General features: G+C 56.1%; 1 protein-coding gene across 1 annotated transcript; it reads left to right on the forward strand.

Annotated features, from left to right (window-relative positions):
- Positions 1-11253: 11253 nt before the first annotated feature.
- On the forward strand, positions 11254-20511 carry CBX2 (chromobox 2). The gene is made up of 5 exons (XM_045489773.1): positions 11254-11414; positions 11487-11530; positions 12537-12602; positions 14740-14842; positions 16194-20511. The coding sequence occupies exons 1-5, from the start codon at positions 11343-11345 to the stop codon at positions 17496-17498; spliced, it is 1590 nt and encodes a 529-aa protein (XP_045345729.1). The 5' UTR covers positions 11254-11342; the 3' UTR covers positions 17499-20511.
- The last annotated feature ends 1290 nt before the right edge of the window (positions 20512-21801 follow it).

A 21801-nucleotide genomic window follows, 5' to 3' on the forward strand; every position in this document is an offset into this window, starting at 1 on the left:
CCCTGGTGCATTCTGTCCTGTGGTCCATACTGTCCCTGGTGCATTCTGGCCTGTGGTCCATACTGTCCCTGGTGCATACTGTCCCTGGTGCATTCTGTCCTGTGGTCCATACTGTCCCTGGTGTATTCTGTCCTGTGGTCCATACTGTCCCTGGTGCATACTGTCCCTGGTGCATTCTGTCCTGTGGTCCATACTGTCCCTGGTGCATACTGTCCCTGGTGCATTCTGTCCTCTGGTCCATACTGTCCCTGGTGCATTCTGGCCCTGGTGCATTCTGTCCTGTGGTCCATACTGTCCCTGGTGCATTCTGGCCCTGGTGCATTCTGTCCTGTGGTCCATACTGTCCCTGGTGTATTCTGTCCTGTGGTCCATACTGTCCCTGGTCCATACTGTCCCTGGTGCATTCTGTCCTGTGGTCCATACTGTCCCTGGTACATTCTGTCCTGTGGTCCATACTGTCCCTGGTGCATTCTGTCCTGTGGTCCATACTGTCCCTGGTACATTCTGTCCTGTGGTCCATACTGTCCCTGGTACATTCTGTCCTGTGGTCCATACTGTCCCTGGTGCATTCTGTCCTGTGGTCCATACTGTCCCTGGTGTATTCTGTCCTGTGGTCCATACTGTCCCTGGTCCATACTGTCCCTGGTGCATTCTGTCCTGTGGTCCATACTGTCCCTGGTGCATTTTGTCCTGTGGTCCATACTGTCCCTGGTGCATTCTGTCCTGTGGTCCATACTGTCCCTGGTGCATTCTGTCCTGTGGTCCATACTGTCCCTGGTCCATACTGTCCCTGGTGCATTTTGTCCTGTGGTCCATACTGTCCCTGGTACATTCTGTCCTGTGGTCCATACTGTCCCTGGTGCATTCTGTCCTGTGGTCCATACTGTCCCTGGTGCATTCTGTCCTGTGGTCCATACTGTCCCTGGTACATTCTGTCCTGTGGTCCATACTGTCCCTGGTACATTCTGTCCTGTGGTCCATACTGTCCCTGGTGCATTCTGTCCTGTGGTCCATACTGTCCCTGGTGCATTCTGTCCTGTGGTCCATACTGTCCCTGGTGCATTCTGTCCTGTGGTCCATACTGTCCCTGGTGCATTCTGTCCTGTGGTCCATACTGTCCCTGGTGCATTCTGTCCTGTGGTCCATACCGGCCCTGGTGCATACTGGCCCTGGTGCATTCTGTCTTGTGGTCCATACTGTCCCTGGTGCATTCTGTCCTGTGGTCCATACCGGCCCTGGTGCATACCGGCCCTGGTACAAACTGCACCTGTCATCCTTTTCTAGGGCCCATGGCAGCACATAAGCTCCCTGCACCACTGCCTTGGTAGAGGGACCCAGGATCGGTGCTATCCCTTCCACACGAGGACGGCGTGTGCTCATGTGCAGTGCAGCTTCCGAGGCCACCGGCTCTCTGCGGCCGCTTCTCCTCCCGGTGGGGGAGCTGGGCTCAGTCCCAACACCATCCCAGCGGCTTCCAAGTCTCCCGTGCCTCAGCCCCGCCATAACCCCGTCCTCCCTGGCTGTCTTCACCTCTGAGCCACAGAAAGAACCTTCTCCATTCATTCTACAAGTTTTTGAGAGTGCGCTGTGCCCCGAGCCCGCCCTCTCCACGGTGGGGCCACAGCAGCGAACCAGCCAGACCACACCCCCTGGCCTCTCGGACTTTACCAGACTAAACCACACCACAGTGGTTACGTGTTTCCGGTAAATCTTGATCAGGGAGTGTGAGTTCTCCGAACCTGTCCTTCTTTGAAAGTGTATTGATGACTCCAATTCCCTGGTATTTCCCCCACTAATTTCAGAATTAGAGTTAGCTTATCAATTCCTTTGGTTTGTTTTTAAATATTTTTTTTTAGGTTTTTCTAATTTATTTTGAGAGAGAGATAGAGAGCAAGCAGGGGAGGGGCCGAGAGAGAGGGAGAGGAGGGAGGTGCTCCTGTGCTGAGATTTGTAATGGGATTGTGTCACATCATTAGATCAATTTGAAGGGAATCAGCGTCTTAGAAATACAAATCTTCCAATCCATAAACAGTCTTCTTTATTTAAATCTTTAATTTCTCTCAGCAATAAAGAAATCAGAGGGGCACCCAGGTGGCTCAGTCACTTATGCATCTGACTCTTGATTTCAGCTCAGGACATGATCTCACAGCTCGTGAGATGGAACCTTGCATAGGGCTCTGCGCTGACAGCGTGGGGCCTGCTTAGGATCCTCTCTCTCTCCCCTCTCTCGGCCCCTCCCCTGCTCACGGGCACACTCTCTCCCTTCCTCTCAAAATAAATAAATAAACTTAAAAAAAAAAAGAAATCAGAATATATTGAGGAGAGACCAGGACCTGAATATTTTTATTATAGAAAAACTTTATAAAATCTAAGTTTTAAACACTAGATTAAGCTTTTTTTTTTTTAACGTTTATTTATTTTTGAAGCAGACAGACAGAGCACGAGCAAGGAAGGGGCAGAGAGAGAGGGAGACACAGAATCCAAAGCAGGCTCCAGGCTCCGAGCTGTCGGCACAACGGCCGACGCGGGGCTCGAACCCACGAACCATGAGATCATGACCTGAGCCGAAGTCGGACGCTGAACCCACTGAGCCACCCAGGAGCCCAAAACTAGATTAAACTTTAACAAAGCTCAAAGTAATTGATGAGCTTAAACGCTAGGTAACTCAGGAAATAGCGCTTTCCGTAAGCGTATACGTGCACAAGGTAAAACACTGCAGATGAGTCACGGGCCCATAAATTGATCATTAAAGGGCTCTTCACTGCCGGCCTAACACAGTCACTGCTATCTGTGTCTTGGGATCCTTGCAGAAAATTTGTACACATCCGCCAACACACAGATTCCTTTTGGTTGCACGGCAGAAGTAATAGCATACATTATTTGCAGAGGGTTGAATAGTGACCCCCAGAAAGACGCGTCCGAGCTCTGACCATGGGGACCCGTGGACGTGACCTTATTTGGAAAGAGGGTCTTTGCAGATGTGATTGAGTTAAGAGGATGTCACCCTGGAATTAGAGTGGGCCCTCAACCTAGAGACTGGTGTCTTTATAAGGGTGAGGAGAGGGAGGTCTGAGACACAAGGGCAGAGAGGAGGGGACCCAGGGAAGGAGGCGCCGTGAGGATAGAGGCAGAGATGGGACGGTCCCTGTGCCAAAGGGACGCCGGGAACCACAGGCGTCCTCTTGCAGAAGCTGCACGAGCCTGGAAGGATCCTCTCGTAGAGTTTTTGGAAGGGGTGTGGCCCTAATGACACCTCAACTTCAAACCTGTGGCCTCCAGCACGGTAAGAAGACTAATTTCTGTTGTTTTAAGTCACCGAGTTTGTGAATAATTTGTGATTCCAGCCCTAGGAAACACAAACAATATCGTTCCACAGTTAGGGTTGTTTTTTTTTTTTTTTCCAGATAATCCACTACCTTGGAGGGACGCCTGGGTGGCTCAGTCAGCTCACTGTCCGACTTCAGCTCAGGTCATGATCTCACGGTTCGTGGGTTCGAGCCCCACATCGGGCTCTGTGCTGACAGCTCAGGGCCTGGAGCCTGCTTCAGATTCTGTCTCTCTTTCTCTCTCTCTCTCTCTCTCTGCCCTCCCCCGCTCGCACTCTGTCTCCCTCATTCTCAAAAATAAATAAACATTTAGGGGCGCCTGGGTGGCGCAGTCGGTTAAGCGTCCGACTTCAGCCAGGTCACGATCTCGCGGTCCGTGAGTTCGAGCCCCGCGTCGGGCTCTGGGCTGATGGCTCGGAGCCTGGAGCCTGTTTCCGATTCTGTGTCTCCCTCTCTCTCTGCCCCTCCCCCGTTCATGCTGTGTCTCTCTCTGTCCCAAAAATAAATAAACGTTGAAAAAAAAATTTTTTTAAAAATAAATAAACATTTAAACAATTAAAAATAAATAAATAAAACACTACCTTGGAGATCTTATGGGTCTCCTCGACTAGACGAGTTGTCCCCAGTTGCTCAATCAAACACGAATTGAGGTATTCCTGTGAAGGCATTTTTGTGGATGTGACTATAACATCTACAATTGGCTGACTTGAGGTAAAGAAGATTGTCCTGGAGAATCGGGGTGGGTCTGACCCAATCAGCTGAAGGACTTTGAGAACAGTGCCAAGGTTTGGGAGGAAGATATTCTGCCCGTGGACGGTGGCTTCAGCCCTAGGGCTCCAGCCCACCCTCCCTGACAGCCTGCCCTGTGATTTCCAACCTGACCAGATAGCCCCCACGATGGCAAGAAATCTCTTTCAAGGAGCGCCTGGGTGACTCCGTCGGTTAAGCGTCTGACTCTCGACTTCGGCTCAGGTCACGATCCCAGGGTTGCGGAACTGAGCCCCGCATCGGCCTCTGCAGTGAGCATGGAGCCTGCTGAAAATTCTCTCTCCCTCTCTCTCTGCCCCTCTCCCCTGCTTGTGCTCTCTCTCTCTCTCTAAAATAAAATTTTAAAAAATTGTTAATGTTAAAAAAAAAAGAAATCTCTTTAGGAATTGGCATTTCTGGTATTGGTTCTGTTCCCCTGGAGGAATACGACCCCGCCCTAGGTGCACGCGATGCCCTTATCTGTGCCTCATGTCCTCACGCTTCCCTGGATGGCTCGGGTCACTGCTGGCCCTGCTTCCTGGCTCCCACCCAGTGGCCATCGCTCTGCCTTCCTGCGGCGGCCTCCCCGGCACCGGCCTGGCAAAGGGCCGTCGCTTGGTAAGTATCTGCTGTGTGAGTCGTTTCAACCCAAAAGTCACCTTGCAAATTCCCGTCGGCTGGCATCTCGCTACGCGGTACGTCCCAATCCACCTACTGAAGTTGTGGGGACACCGCCGTGTCATTCTGGGGCACGTAGGCTCCCGGCGGCAGTATTCACACCAGGACGGGAGCCTCGGAAAGCAGTGACCACAGGAGGCAGCCCGTACTGAACCCAAAGAGACGTGAACCGGTGACACGGGGAGCACCCCTCTCGCTTCTGTAGCCAGAACGAAGGATCAAGTTTCAGCCCCAAAGAGGAAACTCCCATCCAAATACCTCGGAAAGCCAGCGGCCACCACTGTCGGCACAGGGAGTTATTCCTGCGTGTTCACGGAACCCAGCCAGGACGTGCGGGGCCGAAGGAGCCGCGGCCGAGGACCAACCTGTGCTTCGTGGGTTCGATTAACAGCGTCTCAACCAGTGTTCGCACGGCTTCCTGGACACCTTCGCGGCGGGCCTGTGCCTCTCCAAGTCCACTGTGCGGAGGAACTTGGTTTTTTAATTAATGCCAAGAGCTAAACATCGGGACAACTCACCACCTAGCGGTCAGGGTCCAGTTAAATAAGCCACGATACATCCAGCTACGGAAAATCCTGGAGGAACCCGAAGGAACACGGCAGGTCGCCCCACCTGAGGGGCCATAACCTTCAGGCCACACTGCTAAGAGAAAACAGCAGCATCCAGAACACCGTGAGGTGCACGGCCGTGTGCGTGATCAAGGGAAAACCACTGGAGGGCACGAGGGGAAGAAAGGTTCCCGGCACCCTTGCTGGAGGGGACCAAACGCCCCCAGAAGAAAACCTAGGAAGCGGGAATGTGTGTTGCTCCTAGAATGGAGAACCAGGCTGCTGGGGACCGGAGGGATTTCTCGGTGTATCTGCTGAACCTTCTGAATTTGGCAGCCCTGGGGCACGTCCCTCTCCCCGCTGGGTTGACAGTCACGAAGGCCGATGGCGGTGGAGGAGCGGAGCTCAGAGATGGCCGCGTGGCCGGGTGGCCGGCAAGACGCTGTCCCACACGAGCAGGAGCCCAGGCTCGGACAGTGACCCCGGGCCACCCTGTGCTCACCTGCAAAGTGGCATTTCCACAGTCCCTTCTGGTTTTTGTTTTTTGTTTTTCTTTTTTGAGGGAGAGAGACAGAGAGAGAGAAAGAACCTCAAGCAGTCTCCACACTCAGCACGGAGCCCGACGGGGAGCTCGATCCCCCAACCCTGGGATCATGACCTGAGTCGGAGGCTCAAACGACTGAGCCACCCAGGCACCTCCCCCCACCCCACCCCACCTTCGGGTTCGAACATTCCCTGACTCCAAATGCAATCCCTCTCGTTATCACTGAGATTTTTGCCAACAGGAAGCAAAGAGAGGGCTTTAAAAAAAAAAAAAAAAAGCGTCCTTTGGACTTAATTTCATATTTTCTCATCAAAACGCAGCAGGATTTAAAAAGGCAATGCAAATCTCTTTTGCTTTGTGTGACCGAAAGGACGTTTCTTTGTGTGGGTTCCTTTAGACAAAAAGGAACCCAGCTAATGACGGGGGTGGAACAGAACGAGCACTTGATTCTGAGGGGGATTTGTAAGCAGGGTCTCAGAACCCCCATTCCCGAAGCCCGTGGGTTTATTGGTGGGGCTCGAAGGATTTATGAAGGACGTCCAAGATCACCTCCAGCAGCCAGAAAGAACAATTAGCAAACTCATAAATGTGCATTCGTTTACCGCTTTGAATCCCCGAACTAATTATCGGTTTGTAAGTAAGGGCGTCACCCTACTACCTTTGAATTTGTAAAATGATGCATTTCACACTGGCAAAGCGCACTCATAAAACCATTTTACACTCGAACAATTCCGCACCAGGCAAAGGTCTTGAAAAAAAGCAGATGTGGGGCGTGTAACAGACATGATTGATTTGTGTTAGAACAGCACTGAAACCAGCTAAGTGTCCAGAAATGCCCTGGATGGACTTACAACTCCTAGGTCTGCGGAGAATGCGGGGACAGAGTCAGCCCCGTGTGTCTGGGGCAGGCATGTAAATCAGCACACCCCTCGGGGACAGCTTGGCGATCTCGAGCAAAAATGAGCTCTTTAGTACAAAATCGAGGCAGGCTGTTCCAGATGTGCGAGCACCTTGCACGTGCAAAGATAAAGACGTTCATCGCTGCACCGTTTCTCACTGGCATCGGGGACCGATTTGCTTGCAAAATTAAGAAATGACACTCTTTAAGATAAAAGCCTGATGCAATGGGGGGGTCCCGCAAGGGGCGGTGGGCTGGTCTCCAAAACACCATAAAGGGGTAGGTTAACCGTCCACTGCTCACCACCTGTAACCTTAACCTTCCCGGCCCCAAGAGTCCAAGGTGAGGAGATCGAGTTTGTGCAGGTTTTTAAGGGCCCCGGGGCGGGTCCCAGCTGCCGCTGTCTCTGTCAGCCCTGGAGGGCCTCCTGAGTGCAGGCCTCTGAATTCCTCCCACACTGGCCTGCCCGCCCCCACCAGGCACAGGTAGGAAAGGGCAGGCAGAGGTTCCCCGGCTGCAAGACTTAAGCAACTTGGGATTGCTTTTCCACATCTGTAAAGTGAGGACAGGCTGCCCTTGGTAGGAAGCGTACTAAGCAACGAGGCTGAAGACAGCCTGGGGGTTTCCTGGGTCAGGCTCTGGGGGGAGCAGGGGTCAATATTTGCGCTGTGCGCCCAGGCAATTCTTGGGCAAATCGGAAAAGGTTGAGGTTGAGAGCTGCGGCAAGCAACCTATCTGTGTTTATTCTTACTTGAGCTCTGGCACCGAAACACTGTGTGTCAGGTATACATAATACGTATCCATTACGTACACGGAATCAGCGTCACATAACATGGCTAGCCTGTAAGTCACGTCTCAGCCTCACCCCTGTAAGTCACGAGGGGACCCGGTGGGGGACAAGTCATCACGTTAAATATTAAAGATTGTTCAGGGGCGCCTGGATGGCTCAGTCGGTTAAGCGTCCGACTTCGGCTCAGGTCATGATCTCGCGGTCCGTGAGTTCGAGCCCCGCGTCGGGCTCTGTGCTGACAGCTCGGAGCCTGGAGCCTGTTTCGGATTCTGTGTCTCCCTCCCTCTGACCCTCCCCCATTCATGCTCTGTCTCTCTCTGTCTCAAAAATAAATAAACGTTAAAAAAAATTTTTTAAAAAGTTTTTAATATTAAAGATGGCACAATGTATTATTCCATATCCTGATCTCACCGTGGGATCAGGAAGCGTGTCTGGGATGCATGGTGGTAGTTACTCTTTCCACAGCCAACCCTGATTGTAGTCACGACACAACATTTGCAGAAAAACGAAAAGCTGTCCTGAAACTACCCTGTAAGGCACAAGTAATGTTACCTCGTTTCAGCTGCCAAAGGCGGCCGACCAAAGGGTCCTGGCTTCATCTCAATCCTTGACTCCCATTCACTGCAAAATAACACCATCATCCCTGACCCAGTGTCTCGGCTTTGTGAGTCACAGGAGGAGCATGAAAACATTTATCCTTTCTCAGAGATGCTTTAGACATCAGTGAGTTAACACGTGTCCCGCGCATTGTCACTTGCGTAGAAAGAACATGGCATTAAATGAAGTATTTAGTCTGAACGTCCTCCCGTATGCCCGTATTTTAAACGCCTTCCTGTATGTGTTATAAACGTCCTCGAATGTAAGAAAGCGTACATGGGGGTACAAGGAAACTATGCATGTTCCAGGATTAATTCAAGGCAGCACATGACTCTTTTGCTTGAAATGTGTTTAGAATCTATCCCTGACATTCCTATGGACCTTTACTGTCCAGGTACATGACCCCTAGCCACAGGTGGCTATTTAAATTTCAGTTACCTAAACTTAAATAGAATCAAAAATCCCACTAGCCACATTTCAGGTGCTCACTCTCTACAAATGGCTAATGGCGAAACTATTGAAAACGCAGATACAAGGCACTTGCAGATACAAGAACATCTCTGAAAGCTCCTTTGAGACAGCACTTGGGGCGCCTGGGGGGCTCAGTCGGTTGAGCGTCCGACTTCGGCTCAGATCATGATCTCACGGTCTGTGGGTTCGAGCCCCGCGTCAGGCTCTGTGCTGACAGCTCAGAGCCTGGAGCCTGCTTCGGATTCTGTGTCTCCCCGTCTCTCTGCCCCTCCCCAGCTTTTGCTCTGTCCCTCTCTCTCTCTCTCTCTCTTTCTCTCTCTCAAAAATAAATAAACATTAAAAGGAAAAAAAAGGCTTTAGACAACAGCACTGCTAGGCACTCTCCATGCTGTGTCTACTCTTGCCGGGATGATAGCAAATGCTGAGTAACTCTTTGTTGAATGAGCAAGAAAATAATTACTTCTGACTTGTCTTAATAATTCTTAAACGCGACAGTCTGTGACAGTCAAAACGGAAGACAGAATCTGCTTTAGCCCAAACCCATGTTTTGACACAATTGGATTAGCAGGAATTATTCCTTGCTTCTGCCTACTTCTAGTTTTGTTTTTATCGACCACCACCCTATTTATCTGCTGACTTAATTCTACTCAAATCTGTCATATCTGTTTCTCCAAATAAATTATCTAAACATTATTTTACCCAAACTGGGGGTGCACAGTGGAATTGACGATGTACGTGTTACGCCTTTCAGGAAATTGATTTTTTTTTAATAGGTTAGGATCAAATTCTAGACAAACTAGAAAAAACTCCCCTCTTTAAGCTTCCTTTTCTTAAAAAAAAAAAAAAAAAATTAAGCCAGTATCCCGGGGAACCATATATCACCAAGAGGAAACTGGAAACTTCCAGGGCAAAAACCTCACACCCAAGACAAATTCTGCAAGGAAACCTGAGTTGAAACTGACCCAGCTATTTTTAGGACTACAATAAATACACCTTTGGCTTCAGCCCCACAATTTACTGAGTAGTTCCACAAGATGGGGACACAGAAACCCTGCACATTGCGAGCGGCTCTCTGCACCCCAGGAAGACGGGTTTCACCACCAAGCAGGGGTTCTGGGCTACAGCCCCTCCCACCTGAGCCATCATCTCCACCCAGACCCAGGCGAGTCCTCCTTCCTGCCTTCTTTGCAAGCAATATCTAAGTTTGCGAATGTTATCCAAAGTCTCTCCAGGATATCAAATGAATGAAACATACTTAACCAAATAAACTGGAAAACATGCCAGAAATGGAAAGACGGGGCCCCTGCAGTTCCCAATTTTTACAGCACGCATTTCCGTTAGAACAACAACGACAAATACATTTCTCCTGCAGAATTTTTATAAATACGGCTTTAATGATCAAAAATTACTTTTAGACATTCTCCTGCGACAAGAAACGACTTTCTGATTTGCTCAGCAGAGACAGCACTTGGCAGCTGCATTCAAGGGAGACGCCAACACCAGAAAATGGGTTTTCATTGAGTTAAACTGTATTGATGTGGAAAAAGTTAAGGCTGATGCACATCGCCTTTACTCAGCGTTTGACTTTGATTCAAGCTCTAAATGATTTAAGGGGGAGCTGCTCAAGGGAATACGGATCTCAGCAGAAGAAAATAAAAAGGCAGGCTGCCCACGATGACCCCAGAGAGGACTCCAGGCCACCCCACCCCCCACCCCCACCCCCGCCTCCACGCGGTCTCCTTTCCGTCACGTGCAACTGATGCAAAGGACACATCGCCAAATCCCGGCGGGCCCATTAGAGACCTAGTCCTAGGTTAGAATCGTCTCCTCAACCTCGCTCCCACCCCCCACCCACCCCCACCATCACGTTCATTTCTTCAGAACCGTGAAACAAAGTAAGAAAAGGTGCGATTGCTTTCCTCCCAACGGCGTGCCCTAAATCTTGGGGGGGCTGGGTCCCACTCTTCGTGGCTCGAAGAAAACACGGAGCAATACGCGTCTTCATTTGGTGCGTTTTTCTCTCCCGCCTTTGGGGGGGAAAACGCTAGGCTGCTCCCCTGCCCCAGTACTTTGTCTCCCATTCCTTCCCCGCCCCCGGCCCCGTTCGGCTGGCTGGCGCGCAAAACAGAGAAGACTTCTGCCCCAAGCAGAAGGGGCCCCAGTGCGGAAGGGTAAGAGGGCGGGCGTGGCCCCGCAGCAGCGCCCCTCGGAGGCCGGGGCAGGAAGCGGCCGACTTCCCCCCGTTCGGGCCCGAACAATGGCTTTTTGCCCGGAAAACGAAGTTCGGAGGAGGCCGGGCGCGCCCCGGGGCGCAAGCGGGGCACGGCGGGCGGCCCCCGGGTCCCAGGCCTCGAGTTGCCCCTTTCTCCCCGCGAGGGACCCACACGCACCCCACCCCCAACCCCGGGCCCGGCCCCCGCGCGCGCGCGCGCGCGCGCGCGGGACCCCAGCCCCGGGCGCGAGGCCGAGCCCGCCGCGAACAATGCGCGCCCCGCCCCGCGCCCGCCCCCGCGCTCCCATTGGCCGGCGCCGGACGGGGGTGGCCCGCGGGGGCGGGCGCGGGCCGGGCGCGGCGCGGGGACGCGGCGGCGGTGCGCGTGCGCGGGGCGGGCCCTACGCGGGGCGGGGGCGGTGCTTTGTGTGCGGCCGGCGGGGCGCGCGGCGGCGGCAGCGGCGGCGGCGGCGGCGGCGCGGGGAGCGGGGAGCGGCGGGCGCCGCGGTCGGAGCGGGCGCGCGCGGCAGCATGGAGGAGCTGAGCAGCGTGGGCGAGCAGGTCTTCGCCGCCGAGTGCATCCTGAGCAAGCGGCTCCGCAAGGTGCGTGCGGCCCGGCCCGCGCCCTCCCCGCGCCCTCCCGCCCCGGCTCACGCGCCTCTTCTTTCCCTGCAGGGCAAGCTGGAGTACCTGGTCAAGTGGCGCGGCTGGTCCTCCAAGTGAGTCCCCGACACGGCGGCGCCCGCCTTCCCGCCCGCGCCACCTCGGCCCCGGGGGGCAGGGGGGCGGGGGCGTCCGCGCGCTGGGCGGGAAGTTCGCGGGGTCCCCGCGGGCTCGGCGGGAAGGGGGCGCGCAGCCTGCGCGGGGCCGCCCTTTGTTTACGGGCCCGCGGGGCGCGGGGCTGACGGCCTCCCCCGGAAGCCCCTCCGGCCGCGGCCCGGACCCCGCGCCCCCGGCCCGCTTCCCTCCCGCGCCCATTTGTTGCTTGTGGCCCCGGGCCGCCCCGGCCCTCCGCGCGGGACGCGCGCCCCCCTCCTCCCGTCCACATTTTCCCCGCTGTAACCTGAGCTTTCTATTGATGGACGTAGGACTCCTTTTTTTTTTTTTTTTTTTTTTTTTTTCTCTCCCCCTTTTAAAGTAAGGAAGGGTGTTTGGCATCCCCGGAAGGGGCTCTGTTTACAGCTCCTTGGGCCCACCCGTTTCCCGTTTCTTCCCGGCCCCCACTTTTCTTTCTTTGCTTTCCCCTCCCGGTGCCCTGGCCCGCGCTCACTTGGGCGCCAGCCACATTGTTCTTAATCTTTGGGCTGCGCTGCTGTGCCCCTCGGCCTTCCCCTCCCTGCATCCTGCAGCGGCCTTCCCTTCCCTTCCTGGATCCGGGCCAGGGTTTGGGGGCTTCCCTCCCGGCTGCTTCCCATTTTACTGGGATTCGTTTTCCTCCCAGGGGGGGAGACCGTGGAGTTTTCGTGAAGCCTAATGTGAATTGGGGGTGGAGGTGGTGGTTTCCCTTTGAGTTTGAGGCTGAGGTGTTGGCTTCAAGACCCCCGGTCTCCAGCAATTCATCCTGGCCACGGGTGGGACTTGGGGGGACTCGGCCCCAGCACCCCTGTGCCCTTGCCCCCAGCAGGGATTGGAGGGCGATAGGGCAACCCCACTCCGGCTGTTTTCTGAAGTAGCTGGTCACTGCCCGTCTGGTGTTTCTTGACATCTTGTTTTTTCCTTTTCCAGACACAACAGCTGGGAGCCAGAGGAAAACATCCTGGACCCGAGGCTGCTCCTGGCCTTCCAGAAGAAGTGAGAAAGTTAACACCACGTGTGGGAAGGGGGACAGTGTTGGGGACACAGGGGCCTATCATAGAGCCGTGCTGGCCTTCCAGGGGTCCGGGGCTTGTGCTGTGGTCTGAGTTCCAGTAGCGGTGGTCACCAGAGGACCTTCTGTCCCATGTCTGAAGGTGCAGCAAGCCCCGAGGTCCCAGATGAGACCCTACCCCACCTTCCCTCGGCTGGCCCGCATGTGTCCAGACCTAAGAACTCACTGAGTTAGCGCTGCTTTGGGCCTTTCTGACAGCCACGCGTGCAAAAACGAACCTTCTCGGTTCCTTCGTGAAAAGTTCTGGTTCCTCTGGTTGGCCTTTTTTGTTGAGTAATTTGCTAACAGCGCTAAGAAAAACCAGGATGACAGGTTTGCCATGAAATTAGTGACCTGGCTGCCCGGTGCTGCCTGAGGGTGCCGTTGGGCAAGAGAGGGCTCAGAGAGGGAGCCCAAACAGCACAGCAGAAAGTTACGCCTGCTGTGGTATTCTGTGCTGGAAACAATACGTCTAAGCTGTGAGCCAGGTGGGACTGAGCGCGTGCCCTTGTCAGTCTCAGGGGACGAATTTGCTCTTGTAATAATAGACGTCATCTTTTCTTTTAGATAGGAGACTGGGGTTGAGAGAGACCGCCTTTGACCTCAGGCAAAAGGGGGGTGAGGGGCAGGCGACGGGTGGGCCTCCCACCCTGGCCTGAGGGTCCGGGGGTGGGGGGTGCTGTTCCCAAGCACGCTGGTGGAGGCAAGGTGTGGGTGCTTTGCTGGGGCTTGCCCTGTTGATAGAGGCAGATGGGTTCGTTGCTCAAAAACTTGCCCGTCTAGGGTCAGTCTGGCCAGCGTGTTCTCTGGTCCACTTTTTAACCCACTCCCCCGGCCCCCCACTGAAGTATGGTGTTTTTGGTCTTCTCAGAGAGGCCATGACAACAGGAAGAAAATAAAGCTAGGCTTTTGGCAGGGTGAGCAAACACGAGGTGAGCCTAAACTTGCTTGAATACCTTTGGAAAAGCTTATCAATAACCTGATATCTGATCATCTACTATTTAATTCATAATCCGGGTCTTGTAAGTGAGGTTGAGGGGATGGGGGGGGGGGGCATCTGGTCCATTTCTCTGCGAGACAGCATCCTAACTGTTGAGAGAGGGTGTGTCCTTAACTTTACTTTGGATTATTGCACGGCAGGTAAGAACTGGGGTTAGCAAGTGTCTAAGAGGTGTAAGGATTGAAGTATGGGGTAGTCTGGTTTCCATCATGGGGGAGAGAAATCAGAGAAGGTGGGTGTCTCCCTTCCCCTCTGCACCCAGAAGAACCCACACCCCTGGAAGCTAGGAGCTGGCAGTCACATGCTTGGCGTGGGGTAATGCGGCATTTTTAAGGGCAAGCCTGAGGTTCAGAATCTGCAGGTGAGGTTAACGTATTGGCAGAGGAGACCCAGAGATGGCCCTGCCCTTTTAGGAGACCAGTTAGGGCCGCTTTGGACTCTGAGCTCTGTCTGGTTGTACTCACTGGATTCTTTAAGAGATGCCCTTTCGGGCCCCAACGAGGTGATGTTTGTCTGTTTTAATTACCGGGAAGCTTCTCCGGATCGAGCCTCTTCCCCAGGGCTGCCCTGAAGTACCAGCTTCCTCTGGGGGTGGCTGGAGGCGGCTGTCTTGGCTTTACGACCCTGAGTCCCAGGGCTTCCCCAGCTGACTGGAGACGTCCTCCTGGAGGTGTGAGCTTTGAGCCCCAGCCACGTGGGGACTGGGCGCCTCCAGTGCTCCCAATCTAGAATACTGTCTAGGAACAGCGAGGTCCTAGGAAGAGGAACCGGGGAGGGGAACTGTGAACCAGGGGCACCGGCTCTAAGAGCAGAGTCCTTGGTCCCCCCTGACCTGTGCCCCGGGGACGTGTGAGCGTGGTGCAGCTGCGGAGAGGCAGAGGCTGGGGCCCGTGGTCCTTGTCTCCCTGCCTGGGACTCTCGTTTGGAATACGTTAACTGACTGCCCAGGTGTTAGCAGTGAAGGTGGCGATCAGCTACCCGAGGCTCCGAGTGTCGGGCTGTTGGAAGCCCTGCGGTTCCCGTGTGGCGGGAGGGGGTGTGGGTGCGGGGCCTCTCCCACCCTGATTGGTGACTGTCTTAAGGGAACACGAGAAGGAGGTGCAGAACCGGAAGCGAGGCAAGCGGCCGAGGGGCAGGCCCAGGAAGCACACGGTGATGTCCTGTAGCCGGCACTCCAAGCTCAAGGTGGGTGGCTGCTGGCCTGACGTGGCTCCTTCCCTCCCAGCGCTCTCTCTGGGCGGGGCGGGAGGGTTGAGGGCTTTGGGGAACAGGGATGGGGCTGCTGTGGCTGCAGAGGTGGTTCCCTTGCTCAGAAGACCCCGGCCTCAGGCTTCCTTCCTCACTTGTGCCCCTGCCCCCAGCAGGGCCCTGCACTGGCCGACCTCCTCCAGAGCCGGTTTCTTGTTCATTCTGTGTCCTTCCTACACTCCTTTCTAGTGGGCGGCAGGGTCAGACTTGTCTGCTGACCACTGTCTCACTGCTGGTGGCTCACAGGAACAGGAAGGACACCGTAGGCGCTTGTAGATTCACTGAATAGACACAACTAACCGGGGCAGTTCACAGGTACACGCGCACGTGGGGGCTGTGGCAGCGTCCTGCCTTCAGTTCCGAGGCGGCATGGAGCGAAAGGGTCAGGGCCTCGGTCTTACATTCCTTTCTCGAGGGCCCTGCCCCAGGATCTCAAAACGACACACTGTGGCCCAGAGCTCAGTCGCTTACAAAAACCGCCCTTGTGGGAGGCTGTGGAAACCTTGCTTTAAGCTTTGGGGGGGGGGGGGGTCCCGTGTGGGAGACCATGGGGGGTTTACGGAGGGAGGCGACCCAGGCCAGCCCTGTGGCTCGGGCTCCCACCAGCTGGGGACCACGGAAGTGGCATCGAGGCAGTGGGCCTGGCTGGACGAGGAGGCCCTGAGGCTCTGGGCGGCACTTGGTTGGCCCCCGCTGAAGGCAGGCGAGCTTTGCCGCAGGGAGCCCGTGCTGGCTCGGCCTCTTGAGACGCCAAGTCAGGGGGAAGCGGGCTGCATTACTTGCGTGTGGGGAGACGCCCAGGAGACGGGAGGGCAGCAGTCTGTTTTCCTGGTCGCTGGAATGTTCTGAAGGGGTCACCTTTGGAAGCGTGACGACTGAAGCAGGGTGTCCTCTTGCGTTCGGTGGCAGAGCCCTCGCACATCTTCTCCTGCCTCCTAGCCTGAGGCCCGTGAGTTGGGCTGCCCTGTGCTTTCCCCTCTGACGCCGTGTGCAGCGGCGTCTGTCCCCGTCACGACCCTAGTGCCGGGGACGTGACCGCGCTGACTCTGCCCTGACTTCCTGACCCACCTGGGGTTTCTGGTGCTGTTGGTCCTGCTTTTAACCGCAGTCCACGGACTCTCAGGAGGACTGTCCACACTTTTCTGGAGCAAGGTGCCGAGAAGGCGCTCCCTCTCGGCTGCTTGTCTCCTGTGGAAGCCACCAGAGGTTTGGCTTGGAGGTGTGTGATGCCCTCTGGGCGCCGGGGGCCCGGCCGTGGAGGTGGTGACCCCTCCCGTTCTCTTTGCAGGAACCCGACGCCCCCTCCAAGTCCAGCACTTCCACATCTTCGTCCACGTCTTCCTCCACGTCCTCGGACGAAGACGAAGACAGCGACTTAGACGCCAAGAGGGGTCCCCGGGGCCGCGAGACCCACCCAGTGCCTCAGAAGAAGGCCCAGATCTTGGTGGCCAAGCCTGAGTTGAAGGACCCCGTCCGGAAGAAGCGAGGCCGCAAGCCCTTGCCCCCGGAGCAGAAGGCGGCCCGGAGACCCGTGAGCCTGGCCAAGGTGCTGAAAACCGCCCGGAAGGACCTGGGGACGCCGGCCGGCAAGCTGCCCCCGCCGCTCAGCGCCCCCGTGGCGGGCCTGGCGGCCCTGAAGGCCCACGCCAAGGAGGCCTGCGGTGGCCCCGGCGCCGTGGCCAGCCCGGAGAACCTGGCCAGCCTCATGAAGGGCATGGCTGGCAGTCCCAGCCGGGGTGGCATCAGCTGGCAGAGCTCCATTGTGCACTACATGAACCGAATGAGCCAGAGCCAGGCCCAGGCCGCCAGCAGACTGGCGCTCAAGGCCCAGAGCACCAGCAAGTGCGGCCTCGGGCTGGACCTCAAGGTGAGGACGCAGAAGGGGGAACTGGGGATGAGCCCCCCGGGAAGCAAAGCCCCAAAGGCCCCCGGCAGCGGGACTGTGGAGCAGAAAGGAGGGAGTGCGGGGGGGCCCCCCTACGTCCACAGCGGTGGCAAGGCCCCTGCCGGGTGCCTGGGCCCCCAGCCCGCACCCGCCCAGGAGCTGAGCCCCCAGGTCTTGGACTTACAGAGTGTCAAGAACGGCACACCAGGGGTGGGTGCGGTTGCCCGCCATGCTGCGGCCACCAAGGGCGTCCCTGCCACCAACCCGGCCACTGGGAAGAGCGCCGGGGGCGCCCCCCCCGGGGGGAGTGGGGCCAGCGTGTCCTGCGACACCAACAAGAGTGAGAAGCTGGCTTCTAGGGGGGCCGCTCTGCCCACCCCTGCAGGCAAGAGGGACTGTGTCAAAGGCAGCTCGGGCCCCGGTGGGCAGGAGGGCCACACGGGCCCCGGAGAAGTGCGCAAGGCGGCCTTGCCGTCCGAGGTGAGCACCGGAGAGGAGAACAGCAGTTCCGACTCCGACCCCGACCCGGCCTCCCCGCCCGGCGCTGGACAGAACCTGTCTGTGTCTGTCCAGACCAGCCAGGACTGGAAGCCCACCCGCAGCCTCATCGAGCACGTCTTTGTCACCGATGTCACCGCCAACCTCATCACGGTCACGGTGAAGGAGTCCCCCACCAGCGTGGGCTTCTTCAACCTGAGACATTACTGATGCCCCGTAGCCGCCTGGCTGCCCGGCTCTTGCCTGCCCTTCTCTGGCCTCTGGCTTCGCTTTGATGATGGCCCTGTACCCCGGGCCCTCCCCAGGGTCCGGGTAGCCTCCTTCAAGGGCGGGCTTGGAGGGGACTCCCCGAGGCCCTGCCTGTGGCTTCAGGCAGGGTCATACCGTGATGCCTTGCCAAGGCCTGGCCTTGCCCTCGTTTCTACCTCTGGGCCTCTGCTTTCACTTCCCATATGCCTCAGGAAGTCTGCCTCCCGGGTCTCTGGCTGAACGTTTCTCAAGGCCGTCCCCTGTTGGCTGTTGGAACTGCTCTCCCTGGCTTGTGATGACAGAGTAGTGGTCAGCTGTCCTCTGGATTTCCCAGGGGCGCAGCTGTTAGAGGAGAGATCCTTCTTGGTCGTTCCTGCCCGGCGGTGAAGAACGTGTACTGGGAAGTTGGGGTGGGGGGGGGGGGTCAGGCCTTGAAGGACGGTGTGCGGGCTCAGCTAGGTTTTTAGAAGATGGGCCGTGGGCCAGGTAAGGGACCTCACCAGTCAGGACTCCCCTCAGTGCCTGAGCTGCCAAGGACTAGGGGTCTGCCTGCCTCCCTGTCCCTGCCCCCATGTTGACACCAGAGGGCCGTGGCCTGAATGTAGGCTGGCTGTAGCCATGCTTGGGAGCCCTGCAGACCTCCCTTGGTGCCCTGTAAGCCTGGTTCAGGTTAACGCCTGCAGCACCGAAATGTCTTAGAAGTCAGATCTGGGAGGGGTCCGTCTCGTAGCTGTTTGATCTAGAGCCTCCCCATCATGGGGAGAAGCAGAAGGGTGTCTCTGGCTGCCCTCCTTTCTGCCGTTCGTGCCAGGACAGCCGTGGTCCCACAGAGGGCCCCTGAGAGCCCCTGGAAGGTGGGAGTGTGGGCAGGTGCTTAGCCCAGTTCCCTCCCGCGGCAGCCTCTCCCCCCGGGTGGACCCCCCCCCCCCCCCCGCTCCCTGACAATCCCTCCCGCCTTTGGGGGTTCCGTGCGCTCCCTCCCAGCTGCAAGGCTGTACCCTCGGGCCATTTGGAAGTGTGGCACAATCTGGGCGCCCCACCTGTTGGAGGGCCCCCAGGAAAGGGCAGATCTGCCTGCCCAACTGCCTGTCCCCAGACAGCCAAGTCTGGGAGCGGTCTTGTGTGGCCTGTGGCAGAAAGGTGGGTCAAGGAGTGGGGACACTGGGTCTTTGTGATGCCAAAAGAAAAGTGGAGGTGTGGGTCCTCCTCTGCCTCGGCTGTCAGTGACAGTGACAGCCAGCCAGCAGGTGTGGGCACGCCCTCTGTCCTGTTGCCTTGATCACAGGGGAGCCCAGACTTACACAGCGGGCTCTGCTCTCTGAGGGGCGCGCCTGCCAGACCTCCAGCCCCCTAGTCCCTCACCCTGCACGCCAAATAGAAAGATGGCTTTTGTGAACCTGAATCCATTTCAACAGTGTGCCTTTGGGGACAGACACGTGTCCAGGACCTCGTCAAGGGGCATCCAGATGTAGTTTCCAGGTTTCCTGCGCAGTAGCTGTGCTGGGCTGCGGCAGGGAGGGGTGCCCATCTTGGCAGATCCGGAGGGCTGGGGGTCCCAGACAGCCAGGCTAAACGCTGGAAAGTGGAAGGAAGGGATCGCGGCTCACACTGCACGGTCTGGAAGAAAGGGGTCCCGGCACACTGGGCCACTGGCACCAGCTCCCTCTCCGGTTCCCAGGCACCCACGTGCTCCCCGGCTGTGAAGAGAGGGCTCCCCCTCAGGGGGGCTGACCGTCTCCTGGTTTTTCAGCTCCTTTTGTGCCAGGCACAGTGCTGCCTTAGAGGCTGAAAAGCCAGGCCAGCCGCGGCTCCCCAGGCCTTTGGGACAGCCCGGGCTTCCGTGAGCTGTCGGACCAGCGTGTGTCTGCACCAAACCCCGATGTGGTGCCTTTCTGTTTACCAGCTACTATAATCCCAAAGTCGAATCTGCAAACACCTTACTCCCAGCCACTTTGCCTTGCTGTGTTGTGTGGTTTTCATTCTGGTGCTTCTGACTCCACGTGGTTCATGTTTAAAAGGGTGTGTGCGCGCGTGCACGCGCGTGTGTGTGTGCCCACGCGTGCAGGCATGACTGCCTTCACTGAAGAGTTGACCGTCACGTTTACCAATAAAAGTAGTACTTTTTTATTTGCTGCTATGTGTACATGTGTGTGCTGTGCGTGTGGGTGGGCGGGTGTGTGTGTGGCTGGGCATCCGTCGGTTACGTCTGGTTCGAGACCCCTTGTTTCTTTAATCTGCGGGGCCTTCTACGTGGGCCGCATCACAGTGTATGCGGAGTGGGTGTTTTAATACTGTCGTGTCTTTCTTTGCTCGTAACGGATAGGAAGGAGTACCCAGTCTGTCCTCTTAAGAGGATTTGACCTATTTTTATATATATTTTTTGGTACCAAAAAGAGCGTTCCTTGTTTCGGTGACGCTCAAAATTCTGACCTGGGCCTAGAGGTTTCATTAGGGGGAGATGGGAAGGACCAGAGCTTTGGACCAGTGCCAATTGCTGGCTTGATTTGTGTTTTTTAATTAAAAAAAGAAATTCATGTATGCCACTCCTGATTGCTTTAAACTATGGCTGTTCGCTTTTTTAAAAGGACAAAAGTGAGTAGGTTATGGCCCTGGGAAGCTGAAGATCTTTGTTGAAATCAGAGCAGCCCGGCCCCCATATTCAATCAGGACCTACCAGTTAGAGAGAATGCTTCCCCCAGGAAGCCCACAGTGGTTTGGGGGGAGGGGTGGGAGGAGGGGCAGAGTAGTGTGCCTAGATGACCAGATCTTTTGCTCAAGTACATCTAAAGATTCTGTTGCTTTTCTAGTATTTTTGGAGAACTAACACTAGGCATACGTCGCAGGTTTTTGGTTTTTTGGGGTTTTTTGACGTTAATTTATTTTGCAGGGGAAAGACATTAGTGAATGGTGTCAGGTTTTTGTCTTACTTTCTGTTAATTTTTAGTATATCAATAAATACTGTTTTTCACTTGTCTGCCTGGTGTACCTCGTGAGTGATGCCTGGGAACAATTGCCTTCACTTTCCCTTTCTTGAGGCAAAAGCCATCTCTGGACACAGACTGAATCATGGGACCAAAAAAAAAAACAAAAACAAAAACCAAAGCTTTGGGAGAGGGTTATAGCCCCTTGCCTGGAGAGCAGAAAAAGGTGTTTTGTTTTGTTTTGTTTTCTCAACAAAGGGATGGGGCTGATTCTAAAGGTGAACCCCTCCATCGGCAGTTTACACGGGGTGATTTGGGAACGTCTGGAGAGGATTCTGGCTGTCACAACTGGGGGGCAGGGGCGGTGTTGGTCGCTACTGGCACTTTGTGGGTAGAAGCCAGGGACGCTGCAATACAGAATAAACTCACTTTGAAACCTCTCCCAGAAAGTGACGTTTTAAGTTAAAAAAAAAAAAAGATCCTGTGTTGGAAAGTTACTCAAACCCTGCAGTCCACCACGTGGGGCACCGGCTATAAAGTCCCACGGGAGTCACCGTGGCGCTCCAGAGGCTTCCAGTCCCTGCTGCTACTGTGCTCCTCGCTCGTAGCTCATCATAAAGAGATGATTGCTCATTACGAACCTTCCCTGGGTCTGTAAGGTTTGCATCACCCAACGCATGAATTTGTTCATAAATTTCAGCCTCCAGGGAGAACCGAGCTCCCTTTGAAGTGGAGGCAGAAGAGGGGTCTGGATGCTGGCCACCACTACTTGAAAGGCTAGTTGGGGCAAAGGCCTGAATGTTTTCCTTCCGGCAGAGCTTCCCACTACAAATAGCAATGCAGCCCACTCTCCAGAAGAGGCCTGAGAATTTGACGTGAGGCTCTTGCAGGGAGGGCTCCAGGCCTGTTCTTTCGCTGTCCCTGCAGACGCTGGAGCTGTTTTGTTTTGGAGAAGGTGGGCAGGGATGAGGCTAGGCGTCCTGTCCTCTCTCTGGCTTTTGAGAGCTGCAGAAAGGGGTGGGGATGGCCGGGGAGGAGTAGGCGAGCCGAGCGGAGCCCAGTTGTCCAGAGGCTCCGCCAGACGGGTGCGGGGCCCTGACCCACACCGGCCTTTGTTCGTTTCTGCACCGCTGATCTGATGGCCTAATCCACCGCCTTCCCAGAAGAATGGGCTGGGCTGCCAAGGGCCCCAGCCCGGCCCTCGGCCTCCCCCCCCCCCCCCCCCCCCCCGGACTCAGGCCCGCGCTGTCGGGTCCAGCCCCAGGGCGCCTGGCGCGATGGGTCAGCAAGGCTCCGAGGACGCGGATCCCGCCGGCTGAACACCCCCCTCCTGTCCGCAAGGG

The sequence above is a fragment of the Leopardus geoffroyi genome, chromosome E1 (genome assembly GCF_018350155.1).
Source record: "Leopardus geoffroyi isolate Oge1 chromosome E1, O.geoffroyi_Oge1_pat1.0, whole genome shotgun sequence".
In the NCBI taxonomy this organism is placed as follows: Eukaryota; Metazoa; Chordata; class Mammalia; order Carnivora; family Felidae; genus Leopardus; species Leopardus geoffroyi.

Coding starts and splice junctions, on each gene's coding strand:
- CBX2 (XM_045489773.1), top strand. CDS start 11,343: ATGGAGGAGCTGAGCAGCGTGGGCGAGCAGGTCTTCGCCGCCGAGTGC. Junction 11,415..11,486: donor TGAGCAAGCGGCTCCGCAAG/GTGCGTGCGGCC, acceptor CTTTCCCTGCAG/GGCAAGCTGGAGTACCTGGT. Junction 11,531..12,536: donor TGGCGCGGCTGGTCCTCCAA/GTGAGTCCCCGA, acceptor TTCCTTTTCCAG/ACACAACAGCTGGGAGCCAG.